The following is a 14763-nucleotide window of genomic DNA, read 5'->3' on the forward strand; positions in this document are numbered from 1 at the left end:
GGTGCAGGGCACAAGGCTGGGTATGTGGGGGGAGGATCAGGGCAGAGGGCTGGGGTGTGTGTGGAGGTGCAGGGCACAAGGCTGGGTGTGGGGGGGTTCAGGGCGGAGGCCTGGGGGTGTGTGGAGGTGCAGGGCAGAGGGCTGGAGGGAGTGGGGGGGGGTGCAGGGCAGAAGGCTGGGGTGCTCGGCTCGTGGGGCTGGGAGGGATATTCCCTGTTCCACCCCCTTCCCCAAGGCCCGTCCCTACCTCTCTCTGCCTGCTCTACGGAGCAGCGAGCATGCTGCCTCTCGGCTCGGCTCTGCTCCGCATCGCTGGCGGGGGGGGGGGGGTTGAGGAGGAGGGGCCGGAATGCACCACGTTGTGGGAAGAAACGGGGGGGGGGGGAGAGCGTGGCTGCCACAGGACCAAGCTTCTGCCTCCTACCCCCCGCCCCCCACCGCTCTCCCCTGCGGGGGCAGGAGGCAGAAGCTTGGTCCTGCGGCAGCCAAGCTTCCCTCCTCCCCCTTCTTCCCCCAGCGTGGCGCTTTCCGGCCCCTCCGCCCCTCCTCCTCCTCCTCTCAGTGGGCAGGCAGCGTGCCACTCAAAATCGGCTCGCGTGCCGTGGGTTGCCGACCCCTGGTCTAGATCCATTCTCTTTGGAACCCCCTTTCAGGTAGTTGATTACAGCTATCAAATCCCCCCTCATTCTTCTCTTCTGCAGACTAAATAATCCCAGTTCCCTCAGCCTCTCCTAATAAGTCATGTGCTCCAGCCCCCTAATCATTTTTGTTGCCCTCTGCTGGACTCTTTCCAATTTTTCCACATCCTTCTTGTTGTGTGGGGCCCAAAACTGGGCACAGTACTCCAGATGAGGCCTCACCAATGCCGAATAGAGGGGAATGATCACCTCCCTTGATCTGCTGGCAGTGCTCCTACTTATACAGCTCAATATACCATTAGCCTTATTGGCAACAAGGGCATACTGTCGACTCATATCCAGCTTCTCGTCCACTGTAACCCCTAGGTCCTTTTCTGCAAAACTGCTGCCTAGCCACTCGGTCCCTAGTCTGTAGCAGTGCATGGGATTCTTCCGTCCTAAGTGCAGGACTCTGCACTTGTCCTTGTTGAACCTCATCAGATTTCTTTTGGCCCAATCCTCTAATTTGACTAGGTCCCTCTGTATCCTATCCCTACCCTCCAGCGTATCTACCACTCCGCCCAGTTTAGTGTCATCTGCAGATTTACTGAGGGTGCAGTCCACACCATCCTCCAGATCATTAATGAAGATATTGAACAAAACCGGCCCCGGGACTAACCCTTGGGGCACTCTGCTTGATACCGGCTGCCAACTAGACATGGAACCATTGATCACTACCCGTTGAGCCCGATGATCTAGCCAGCTTTCTATCCACCTTATAATCTATTCATCCAGCCCATACTTCTTTAACTTGCTGGCAAGAATACTGTGGGAGACCATATCAAAATCTTTACTAAAGTCAAGGAATAACGTGTCCACTGCTTTCCCCTCATCCACAGAGCCAGTTATTTTGTCATAGAAGGCAATTAGGTTAGGCATGACTTGGCCATGGTGAATCCATGCTGACTGTTCCTGATCACTTTCCTCTCCTCTAAGTGCTTCAAAATTGATTCCTCGAGGACCTGCTCCATGATTTTTTCCAAGGACTGAGGTGAGACTGACTGGTCTGTAGTTCCCTGATCCTCCTCCTTCCCTTTTTTAAAGATGGGCACTACATTAGCCTTTTTCCAGTCATCCAGGGCCTCCTCCGATCGCCATGAGTTTTCAAAGATAATGGCCAGTGGCTCTGCAATCACATCCGCCAACTTCTTTAGCACCCTCGGAAGCAGCGCATCTGTCCTCATCCAGCTTTTCTAAATAGTCCTGAACCACTTCTTTCTCCACAGAGGGCTGGTCACCTCCTTCCCATACTGTGTTGCCCAGTTATATTTCTCTTTATATAGAAAGTTAAATAGGAACTAATATAAACTGGTCACTTTCATGCTGTTGGACAGGCACTCTTGAGCATGTAATTGTACTAACCTAACTGAAAATTAGGGCCAAAATATGTTGGAATCCTTGTCCGCTCATAATATTGCACTCTCAAGCAAGCCTTTTAATAAATGATTAATACTATTGATGAAACTACAGACCTTCTTGCATAATTCAAATTAGTCTTAGAGGATATTTGCAGAAAGATAAATCTGTAATTAAGAGTAGCATTTGTAAACTGTAAAAGATTATTTACACTCAACTTTTACCTTTTTTTTTTTTTTCCCCCCCCCCCAGAATCTTTTGGAAAAATCTATTGAAAGAGAAACTCGCCAAGAGTATGCTCTCGCTATGATCCAGTGCAAAATTCTGAAGCAACTAGAGAACTTGGATCAGCAGAAATATGATGATGAAGACATAAGTGAGGATATTAAGTTTCTACTGGAAAAACTTGGTGAGAGTGTCCAGGATCTTAGGTATATTTTATAGTATGAGTTTTTAAACTGTCACTTGAAATACTGGCTAACTTATTTATTTTAATTATGTTTTAAAACAGAAAATAGTAGATACGCTGGTGGTATTCTGGTATACCATATCTTCGGGCAGGTCTACACTAACCCCCCAATTCGAACTAAGGTACGCAACTTCAGCTACGTGAATAACGTAGCTGAAGTTTGAAGTACCTTAGTTCGAACTTACCTCGGTCCAGACGCGGCAGGCAGGCTCCCCCCGTCGACTTTGCGTACACCTCTCGCCGAGCTGGAGTACCGCAGTCGACGGCGAGCACTTCCGGGTTCGACTTACCGCGTCCAGACAAGACGCGATAAGTCGAACCCAGAAGTTCGATTTGCTTGCCGCCGAACTACCGGGTAAGTGTAGACCTACCCTTCCCGACAGTATATGAAAGATCCAGTTTCTAACTGGATGTCTGTCATATATCTGACTAGAAAAATCTACTATGCTTATGCACACGTGCTTCTTAACTGACAGTTTAATAGACAGGATTTTCAACAAGAGTTGCATCTGCTTGCACTGGAGCCAAATTCGGTACTTTCAAAATATGAAACTTAGTGTAGACCCATAGAATGCCAAATGAACACATGTACACTAGTGAGTCATTTATCTCAACTTATGCTGGATGTATAATTTAGATTATAACTTGTATCTCTAAGTTGGGTCCGTGATCCCTGGTCAGAGGAATTCCTTTTTAGACTTTAGTAACCACTAACAAATGCACAAAGCAGTTTAGCTGTCTCTAAACGTGTACTGTTAACAGATTTTTTTCTTGGGATCTGTAATCCCATATTTAGGAGAATAGTTCACTTATGAATAAAATGGGATTGCTAGAGAGTTTTTAAAACATTTTATATTTCAGATCAGTAAATTTAAGATTGTTCTGTGTAAAAGTAAAGTAGAGGTATGGGGAGAATGCTTTTTTTTTAACCCTGCAACTTAAAACATTACAATGGCACAGTGCACTGCTGTGGTGCTTCAGTGTGAACACTACCTACATTGATGGGAGGGTTCTTCCATCGGCATAGGTAATCCATCTCCCCGAGAGGCAGTAGCTAAGTCAATGGAAGAATTCTTTTGTCGACTAGTGCTGCCTACACAAGGACTTAAGTCAGCTTAACTATGCCACTTGGGTATGGATTTTTTTCACATCCCAGAGCAATGTAGTTGTGCCTGCCTAATTTTCTAGTGTAGATCAGGCCTAAATCTTAAGTTTCTGAAGTGGGCCAAGTGAGAGGACTTCAAACAAAGATATTCTTTCCCTCCCCTCAACCTGTGCTCACTTTCATGTTGCTTAAGGATGTTCCACCAATATTTTTAAACAATTTATCCAAATCAGAATTTTGATACAGATTTGTAAAGAACTGTGACTTTCAAGTTTGTCATAACAAATCCTACTCTCTCTCAAGGAGCAGAGCTTCTGATGTATTGTTAAAGGCCCATTCATGGGAAACTAGTATTTCACCGTGTGTTTTTTGCACTCTAGTTCATTTGATGAGTACAGTTCTGAGCTCAAGTCAGGAAGATTGGAATGGAGTCCTGTACACAAATCTGAGAAATTTTGGCGAGAGAATGCTGTGAGATTAAATGAAAAGAATTACGAGCTATTGAAGTAAGTTCTTTAATTTTCATAAAATTCTGATTCTCTCTTCATGCTGTTCTTTAAAGTATATTTTCAGTGTTCAAATTTAAACCAAGTGTACTATGGTATTTATTTCAATATGAGCATTAAGTAATGTAATTTAATTTTGTAGAAACCTTACCTAGGGAGAAGAGAAGGTCAGAACATATTACTGTTTAAAGTATGTGGCTTTTTGGCAATGGGAATCATCTGCTCAGAAGTTGAATTGCTTGTATTTCATTAACTGAGCCAGGTACTTACGTTGATTATGTAATAGAGAAAGTATTCAAAACCCATCTTACTGCAAGTGAATTATCACACATGGTGGCTTTTAAACTATTTCAGTTAAATACACTTAAAGAAATATCAGCTAATACAGTCCAAAAGTCTGACTTCACCTTACCTTAGTTAAAATTTTGTCAGGCATTCCATCACTCTTCTAAATACCATTTTTTGGTGATGAGCTTGAGGATATCATTACAGCTGTGGGATTATTCTGTGTGACCTCTGGCTCAATATGTTACACTCTACACTCTTGATCTAGTTTCTGAGGTGGGATTGAATAGTGCAGCTACTTGTCCTTGTCAGTATGTGACAAGGACTTGCACCATTTTGAGGTTGGAGCCCACCTTTCCTGATGGAGCTAAGGGCCTATCTATTTAATTGGCTGGCTTTCGGAAGCCAATCAAGAAAGTTGGATTTTTAGATGGCTGTGAATGCTCTGTTAGTTGCCTAGTTAGTCGTTTTGATTGTGTGTCCTTTACCATTGATAGCGTGGTGTCAAAGTGTCCCTTCTTCTAATTTGTTCCTCCATGTCAATGTTGTATAAATCTGGATTGCAACATTTAAAGCAGGGAGATGACTGGAGTACATGATGCTAAAATAGAAGGCATGGTGTGAGCCTGGCCAAGTTGAGATCTAACAATGGCTGTGCAAGCGGTAGATCCTGTGCTGGAGACAAAGTCCCAATCAGCAGAACTGTTTCCAGTGGTAGGCAGGTTGGTGTCTGGAGTGTCTTGACTCACTTACAGAAACCAGTGTTTCATGCCAGGGCAAATTTTCACTCTGCTTTGGGTAAGATTGACACTCTAGTCTGATTCTGAGCAATCTTCGAGGAAGCAGAATTTGCAACTCAAGCAGATGACTCCTAGTTACTAAAGTCTCTCGCTAATTTTTAATTTTAATTTATTTAATTTAATTTAGGTTCTGGTAGTGCTCAGGGAGTGCCTTGGGCTATGCTCAATAATTTAAACCAGTGTTTCTTTCAAATGATGGCCAGCAAAACCTTGAGTTCCTCTTTGGAGGCTTTTTCAGGGCATATCTTTTCCAGAGGAAAGACCCCAGTATCTCAACAAACAAACAAAAAACCCTGTACAATCTGCATATCAGTCTGTTGTGGGGGTGCTAGCCAGATGGTGTGGCCTGTGGTGCCTTTATTGTGTAGAAGATCTCCAACTTTACATCTTCCATCCACTGCACAGTCCAGTTGATCTGCTGTCTTGGTGACTACTTGAGATTATGGCCTGGATAGGAGCTAGTAAGCTAATATGGAACCTATATATGATAGAAGTATGGGAGAAGGACACTGAGAAAATGGGAGATTTTTGCCTACTTTTCTGTTGCTCAGGATTGCAAACCAAAATTACGCTCATTTGTCCTTATGGCTCTATTTTGCTTTTTCATGCCATGCTCATTACTATGATACTAAAGTGTTATTTCTGGATGTCCAATAGCAGCAGTCGCTATTTTACTCAATGTGCTATAGGCTAAAAAGCAGTGGCTATTTCTTTTGGATGTAGGCTACACCTGAAGACCACTTTGAAATTTTGGTTGCACATAATGAGGTACAGAAGCCTGCTTTTAGTTGTGCTTCATACAGGGTACGCTGCCCCTATCCTTCACAGGGTGGACTGGTTTTCAGTTAATTTCTGGGTGTAATTAAAGATGTAGGTTTTCATGGGATCATAGAAATGTAGGGCTGGAAGGGCCTTCAAAGTAATCTAGTCCATATCCCTGCACTGATGTAAGACGAAGACAGACCCTCCCTGACAGGTATTTGTCTAACATGTTCTTTAAAACCTCCAATGCTGGGATTCCACAACCTCCCTTTGTAACCTATTCCAGGACTTAACTATCCTTTATAGTTTAAAGTTTTTCCTAATATCTAACCTAAATCTCCCTTGCTGCAGGTTAAGCCAAGTACTTCTGGTCCTACCTCCAGTGGATTCGCAGAACAATTGATCACAGTCCCCTTTATCACAGCCCTTAACATATTTGAAGACCATTAGCAGTCTTCTTTTCTCAGGATATTAACATGCCTGTGTTTTTTAACCTTTCATCATTTTTGTTGCTTTTCTCTGGACTCTCCAGTTTGTCCACATCTTTCTTAAAGTGTGCTATCCAAAACTGGACACAATACTCCAGCTGGGGCCTCACCAGTACTGAGTAGAGTGGAATAGTTACCTCCTGCTGAACTTATGTCACTCTTGTTAATACACCCCAGAATGTTTACCTTTTTTGCAACTGTATCATGCTGTTGGCGCATAGTCAATTTATGACCACTCTAACCCCCAAATCCTTTTCTGTAGTACTGCTGCCTAGCCAGTTGGGTCCCCATTTTGTATTTGTGCACTTGATTTTTCCTTCCTACTTACTTATCTTTATTGAATTTCAGCTTGTTAATTTCAGACCAGTTCTCCAATTTATCAGGGTCCCTTCTAATTCTGTCCTCCAAAGTGCTTGCAGCCCCTCCTAGCTTGGTATCACTACAGATTTTACAAGCATACTCTCCACTCCATTATCCAAGTCATTATTGAAAACATTGAATAGCACGAGACCCAGGACAAACCCTTGCAGGATCCCATTAGATGCCCTCCCAGTTTGACACCGAACCATTGATAACTACTCTTTGAGTATCGTTTTTCAATCAGGGATGCACACACCTTACAGTAATTTCATCTAGACAACATTTCCTTGGGTTGTTTATGAGGCCTGGTCTACACTAGGAGTTTATATCGAATTTAGCGCCGTTACATCGAATTAACCCCGCACCCGTCCACACCACGAAGCTATTTAATTCGACATAGAGCTGTCTTAAATTCGACTTCTGTACTCCTCGAAAACGAGAGGAGTAGCGCTAAATTCGAAATGGCAATATCGAATTAGGCTAGGTGTGGATGGAAATCGACGGTAATAGCTCCGGGAGCTATCCCACAGTGCACCACTCTGTTGACGCTCTGGACAGCACTTCGAGCTCGGATGCTCTGACCAGCCACACAGGAAAAGCCCCGGGAAAATTTGAATTCCTTTTCCTGTCTGGGCAGTTTGAATCTCATTTTCTGTTTGGACAGCGTGGAGAGCTCAGCAGCACTGGCAACGATGCAGAGCTCTCCAGCAGAGATGGCCGTGCAATCTAATAGAAAGAGGGCCCCAGCATGGACTGATCGGGAAGTCTTGGATCTCATCGCTGTGTGGGGCGATGAGTCCGTGCTTTCAGAGCTGCGCTCCAAAAGAAGGAATGCAAAGATCTACGAGAAGATCTCTAAAGCCATGGCAGAGAGAGGATACAGCCGGGATGCAACGCAGTGCCGCGTGAAAATCAAGGAGCTGAGACAAGGCTACCAAAAAACCAAAGAGGCAAACCGACGCTCCGGATCCCAGCCCCACACATCACGTTTCTACGAGGCACTGCATTCCATCCTAGGTGCGGCCGCCACCACTACCCCACCAGTGACCGTGGACTCAGAGGATGGGATACTGTCCACGGCCGGTTCCTCGTCGGAAATGTTAGCGGACGGGGAAGATGAGGAAGGAGATGAGGAGGACGAGGCAGTCGACAGCGCTTGCACCACTGATTTCCCCGACAGCCAGGAGCTCTTCATCACCCTTACCGAGATCCCCTACCAACCATCCACAGCCGTTACCCCGGACACCGAATCAGGGGAAGGATCAAGCAGTGAGTGCTTTAAACATCTAAACATGTAATTTTAACATAACTGGTCCACCGTGGTAACACACGTTCCCACGCCATGAGTCCAGTAAGTAGTCTGGGATCATGGCACGGCACAGCATGGCGGCATACGGCCCTGGCCTCTGCATGGTCTCCCGAAGCATTCTTCCCCTCTCGCTCTCCGAGATCCTCATTAGAGTTATATCGCACATGACGCCCTGCTTTAAATTAGGGAGGGGAATGTTAGTATTGGGACTGCTTTACAGCCACGCGGTGGAGGCGGCAGAGGGGCAGCATACAGTGATCTTTCCCGGGGACAGCCGCGAGGTGGTGGGACAGGGGCAGAGCTCATGCTTCCCTGATTGCTGCCAGCAGAGAGTGGCCTTGCATTCAGTGCGAAAGGAGCCCAGTGCTACTATTACATTTTTAAGCTGCCACAAGTCTACGGCTTACCATGTTTTCCTGCAACAAAAGTAGAGGTGTCCTGCCACGCTTCTCTGATCGCAACTGCAAGACCCCAGGCACTGAAGGCGAGGGCCGAAAATTCGACCTTGTCCTGTGTGCGCATGTGAAAGGTCCAGTGCATGGTGTTGTTCACAGAGAAAGACTATGTTCTTTGTTAGCAACTTCATTTATCTGTCTCAGGAATTTACTCCCTTTTTCCCATTCCCACAGACACATCTGCGACTGTCTCCCAACCCAGCCTGGCATCACACTCCCAGAGGCTAGCGCAGATTAGGAGAAGGAAGAGAAAGACGCGTGAAGACATGTTTTATGAACTTATGGAGTGCTCACGAGAGCAGGCAGCCCAGACGACACAGTGGAGGGAGAACTTGTCACAAATGCACAGAGCAGTCATGGAACGGGAGGAGAGGTGGCGCCAGGAGGACCAGCAGGCTACTCGAACCCTGCTTGGACTAATGAGGGAGCAAACGGAGACGCTCCGGCGCCTAGTGGATGTTCTGCAAGACCGGAGGCAGGAGGACAGAGCCCTGCTGCTGTCTATCTCTAACCGCCCTCCCCCGCCACCAAGTCCCACACCCCCCTCACCAAAAGTCCAAAGAAGGAGGGGCGGCAAGGGCCGTTAAAACTTTCAGTCGGCCCCTGCACACTGCTGCAGCAATGGAAGGCTCTCGTTCCAAAGTTTGAAAAGCCCTTTCCTACCCATCTCACAATAGCCCACGTCCAAGTTTCCTCCCCCCCTTTTCATGTGCGGTTCATAATAAAACATCTGTTTCTGTTAAGTACTGTTTCCGAGAGTGTCTTTTAGAGGGGATTCTGTCTGAAGGGGGGGAAGGGGTTTGTTACTTGGACAGGACAGTCACCTGTAGCAGGCTACAGAGGCGGGGGCAGGTCCAGCATCAGGACACATACACAGTACAGTCACCAGTTACCCTGGTCAGTCTGGGAGGCGGTTTTCATGTTCTGGGGTGCGAGGGGGTTGATCTGTGACTTTGTGGCGGGGGAGGGCAGTTACAGATCTTCTGCCGCGGTCCTTATCCTGGATCACAGAGCCACGCAGCAGGGGATCTGTTACCCTCCGCCCCCTGCCAGAAAGTCACTTGGCCGACACATACATGCAGTCCCGCCCAGGACTGCTGGCAGGCTGCGTTGAAACAACCAATCCAGCACTGCGGAGCCTGTCATTCCCGGAGTTTAGAAGCATCATTTGCATCAAAACAATAAACCAGCCCCCCGCCACAGTCTGCGTCCCCGGTTTAAAACATTCCCGCGAAAACAGTAAGAAAGAGAACCTTGTTCAGTAACAAAACGGAACAGATTTTATTTGTTGGGAAGGTGGGGAAGGGGGTATGTAACTTGGAAGGATAGTCAACAGTAACTGGGTAAAGAAACGGGGGCAGGTTCAGTATCTGTGTCCACAAAGTGAACAGTCACTGGAGACCCTGCTCAGTCAGGAACCTGGCTTTCAAAGCCTCCCTGATGCACAGCGCGTCCCGCTGGGATCTTCTAATCGCCCGGCTGTCTGGCTGGACGTAATCAGAAGCCAGGCTATTTGCCTCAAGCTCCCACCCCGCCATAAAGGTCTCCCCCTTGCTCTCACACAAATTGTGGAGCACACAGCAAGCAGCTATCACAATGGGGATATTGGTCTCGCTGAGATCACAGCGAGTGAGTAGGCTTCTCCATCTCCCCTTGAGACGGCCAAAAGCACACTCCACCACCATTCTGCACTTGCTGAGCCGGTAGTTGAATAGTTCTTTCCCTGAGTCCAGTGCGCCAGTGTAGGGCTTCATGAGCCAGGGCATTAGCGGGTATGCAGGGTCCCCGAGGATGACTGTAGGCATCTCCACATCCCCAACAGTTACTTTGTGGTCCGGGAAGTAAAGACCTTCCTGCAGCCGTCTATACAGACCAGAGTTCCTGAACACCCTAGCGTCATGAACCTTGCCAGGCCATCCAACGTAGATATTGGTAAAACGTCCCCGATGGTCCACCAGTGCTTGCAGCACCATGGAAAAGTACCCCTTTCTGTTGATGTACTGGCTGGCCTGTTGGTCCGGTGCCAGGATAGGGATGTGAGTCCCATCTATAGCCCCACCGCAGTTTGGGAATCCCATCTCGGCAAAGCCATCTCTGATGAGCTCCACGTTTCCCAGGGTCACTACCTTAGATAGCAGTAGCTTGACGATTGCCCTGGCTACTTGCATAACAGCAACCCCCACGGTAGACTTGCCCACACCAAAGTGGTTAGCGACGGACCGGTAGCTGTCTGGCGTTGCGAGCTTCCAGAGGGCTATGGCCACTCGCTTCTGGACAGTCAGGGCTGCCCGCATCCGGGTGTCCTTTCGCTTCAGGGCAGGGGACAGCAACTCACACAGTTCGAGGAAAGTCCCCTTCCGCATGCGAAAGTTGCGCAGCCACTGGGATTCATCCCAGACCTGCAGCACTATGTGGTCCCACCATTCTGTGCTTGTTTCACGGGCCCAGAATCGCCGTTCAACAGTATCAACAAGACCCAGTGACAGCGAGATGTCCTGGGCGCTGGGTCTCATGTTCTCAGAGAGGTCGGAGCTAGTGTCCGACTTCATGCCGTCACGGTGGTGCCGTAGCCTCCTCTCATGATTGATCTGCAGCTGCCTCTGGTACAGGTGGAGGAGAAGCTGCGAGGCGTTGAGAACTGCCACAACTGCAGCGATGGTCGCAGCGGGATCCATGCTCGCACTGCTGTGGCGTCCGCGCTGTCAGTAATCAGAAAAGCGCGCGAACTGATTTCCCACCGGCGCTTTCAGGGAGGGAGGGAGGGAGGGCGTGAGTGACGGACGGATGACGACAGGCGCCCAAAAGCACCCTCGACACATTTTTTTACCCAGAAGGCATTTGGGGCTCGACCCAGAATTCCAATGGGCAGCGGGGACTGCGGGAACTGTGGGATAGCTGCCCACAGTGCACCGCTTCCAATGTCGACGCTTGCCCCGTTAGTGTGGACTCACAAAGTCTCACAAAGTCGAATTACTGTCCTTAGTGTGGACACACACGTTCGACTTAGTAATATCGATTCCACATAGTCGAATTAACTAAAATCGAAGTACTCTCGTAGTGTAGACAAGGCCTGAGAATGTCATGTGGGGACACTATCAAAAGCTTTACTAAAATCAAGATATATGCTTCCCACCCATTCACTAGTTTATCAGTAATCCCCTCAAAGAAGGAAATTAGATTGGTTTGGCATGATTTATTCTTGACAAATCCATTTTGTCTTACTTATGTGAGTTTACAGACCTTATTTATATGTGCTGGGACATGAGGGCAGGGAATTCTCAGTATGATGGATCCTTGGTTCTGGAATTTTTGCCACACCCTTTGGTTCAACAGAGCCCAAGTCTGCTGAAATTGAATGTATACTGCAAAGTCTGTCTGTTTCCCAGACTTCTTTATTTTTATTTTTTTGGAGGGGGGCAGGGAGGAAGGGAGGATAGATTGAAGCTGAAGGGTTAGGGATTAAAACAGTTGATATTGGGTCAATCTGAAATTTTCTGTATGTACCTTTGAATGATAGACCTCCATATCTCTGACCTCCTTATCATTGTGTGTGTCAAATTGTATTTTTATTATTGGTTCGTAAACAGCTTTCTTGTTGAACTGCCTTCAAATTACTTATATTTATTTTGCATACTGAGTTGAAGTTTGAGTAATCCCTTCTTCTTTATGAAACGTACAGAATTGTCTCTCTTGTCACGCTAAGGAAATAAGTAACAAGCATCCTAATAGATTCTGATGTGGTATCTCATTCATAATCTTGGTTTTTGAAGAGAACCAGAGTTACTTGCTGAAGTACAGTAGATAAGTACGGGAAAGGATGCATATTTCTTTGCTATTAATGGTGTCTTTGAAACTCTAAAATCACAATTGGAAAGTTTTTTAAAATGCTATAACTGTCCATCTTCAATAACATGTCTAATTCTCCACTCTTGGAATGCACTTCAATTCTTTGCAATAATGGGCAATGATTGTCATTCTGTTCTGTTTAAAATTCTGCCTGTGTTTTTCACTGGGGTATCCTCTAGTAAACAAGGAAACCATTGTGGGGGATAGAGCATGAACGTTGGTTGACAGCAGTTAAGTGCAACCACACAACAGTTCTGATAGAACCATTTTGGCATGTTACAGACAGCAAGCTGAATAGCTATGATGTATTCTGGGACTTCTGAATCATGTGTCCTGAAACACCAAAAACTGTTTCTCGGGGTAGCTTGCCTACAGAATGCACTTCATCATGGAATGGAGTTAGCAGCAGCAGAGCTTATGGACCTGGAGCTTCTGTGGTTTCTTCTCCACACTGTTGAATTTCATAAGCATGGCTGGTACAGCTGGACTTGAGCTCAAGTTCTCACTGCAGGTGCTGCAGTCTACACTGCAGGTGATGCAAGCAACATTTTGTATAAAATGCTTGAGACAGTTGTTGTGTACAGATGCTGCAAGCTCAAGGCACTGGTTGCAATGTCCTTTTGCCTAGAGTAGATAGGGTCTTTGCTATTTAATTCCAATTTGTTGCTTGGGAGGTATTTTTTTGTTTGTGTTATAATCCCAGTTTTACAGTACAGGTGATGCATGATGTATTTATGGTCTCTGAAATTGAGTTACTTTAAATTAGCACTTTGTAGAGTAATTAGCATCTGATTGTTTAAAATACTATTGTAGAATCCTGACGAAGCTTCTGGAGGTTTCTGATGACCCGCAAGTCCTAGCTGTAGCTGCTCATGATGTGGGAGAATATGTACGACACTATCCTCGAGGGAAGCGGTAAGCAAAAAGCTTTCTTTGCCTTTGTCTCTCATGCTTACTGGCAAGGTGGCGGAGTATCCACTTAACCTGATAAACACTATAATTGTACAACAAGTGCTGCGACTTGCCCCAACATAATTATGAAATAGGTTATTGGGAATATTAAATAGCTGTTTGATCCTGTCAGCAATAAACTAATTCGCTTTCTGGGGCTTTTAATTAGTGAAGAAAATATATCTGAAGAGCTCTTGAAAATTGTTCAGGCATTTAGTAGCTATTATAATCACTTCAGTCATAGACTTGCTGTATATTTAAAGTGTTTATCAGAATTTCATTATAAACACCAGAGTATTGGTCTTGCAATAGTCATGGAGAATCTTTAGTAAAAAAAATCCTGCAGCTTCTTAGTTCCTTTTGAACTAAGATTTGTTTTCTCATAAAATATTGCTGGTGATAAATGAAACTACTGTGTTCTGATACCATACTTCATGTAAAAAGTACCAATAGAAAATACATAGAAATTTTAAATATGCAGAAATACTACATAACTTACCTGAAACACATAATATCCTTGACATAGTATGAAGGCAGACAAACTGTTGTTCTGTATATTAGGCAAACAAATAAAAATGTTACAATGGTCTGTCAGCAACGAATTCTATGAAAGCTACAACCCTGTCACTTGAAAAGTGACATTTCTGCAGGGTCAGGTTCAGAATATTGCAATCTCTTGGTAGGTGAGATTTAGATATCCCAAGGGGTTACAAGGTATGTACTGTCAGAGAGGCTTTTTAAAAAAGACCATATGTAAGGGGTCGTGGCACCCAGCTTTTGCGAGCACACCCTTCTGGTCTGCTTTCTGGTCAGTGTGTCTGCAATCTTTCAGTTTATGGTGATCCCTTTCAGTGGCTTCTCAGGCAGTTTTTCAGTAACTCAGCCTTCCATCTAAGTCTCACACAGTATCTATATGTGAAACAGAACAAACCCCCTTCCTGGGTATGCAGATTTTAACTTGTTCTGGTCCTGGTGTGGGCCATATCCTCAGGGTTTCTTCTCTGGAGACATTGTCTTCTTGTGGCCCTCCTTGGGCTCAGTCCTTACTCAGTCCCAGATGCCAGCCAGGAGCTCCTTCTTAGTTTTCCCCCAGTCCCTGCCAGCAACTGTCTTAGGATCAGTCCCAGCAGCCAACCAGGAGCTCCTTCTTTGCTCTCCCAGTCCCTGCCCACACTGAGCTCTCCATGGTCCTGCTGTTCTTTCAGCCAGCTAGTAACTGGCCTCTCTCTTCTAGCTCTAGGCAGCAACTGACTACTGCTGTGTTCTGCAGCTCCTTTTATATGACCCTGATTGGCTGCTTCCTCGCAACCACTCTAGGCTGCTTGGAGTACTTCTCTTCTGCTTCTCTCTTGGATTGGGTGTGGCAGGACCCTGAGGCCTCCAGCAGGGGCCTC

General features: G+C 46.1%; 1 protein-coding gene across 3 annotated transcripts in view; it reads left to right on the top strand.

Annotated features, from left to right (window-relative positions):
* ATP6V1H (ATPase H+ transporting V1 subunit H) overlaps positions 1-14763 on the top strand; it is a 99285-nt gene that overhangs the window by 40725 nt on the left and 43797 nt on the right. For all 3 annotated transcript variants that reach the window (XM_065398206.1, XM_065398208.1, XM_065398207.1), the window contains 3 exons: positions 2286-2464; positions 3988-4113; positions 13232-13333. In XM_065398206.1, the coding sequence (XP_065254278.1) occupies positions 2286-2464; positions 3988-4113; positions 13232-13333 (407 nt within the window). The remainder of the gene's footprint in view (positions 1-2285; positions 2465-3987; positions 4114-13231; positions 13334-14763) is intronic.

The sequence above is a fragment of the Emys orbicularis genome, chromosome 2 (genome assembly GCF_028017835.1).
Source record: "Emys orbicularis isolate rEmyOrb1 chromosome 2, rEmyOrb1.hap1, whole genome shotgun sequence".
Classification (NCBI taxonomy): Eukaryota; Metazoa; Chordata; order Testudines; family Emydidae; genus Emys; species Emys orbicularis.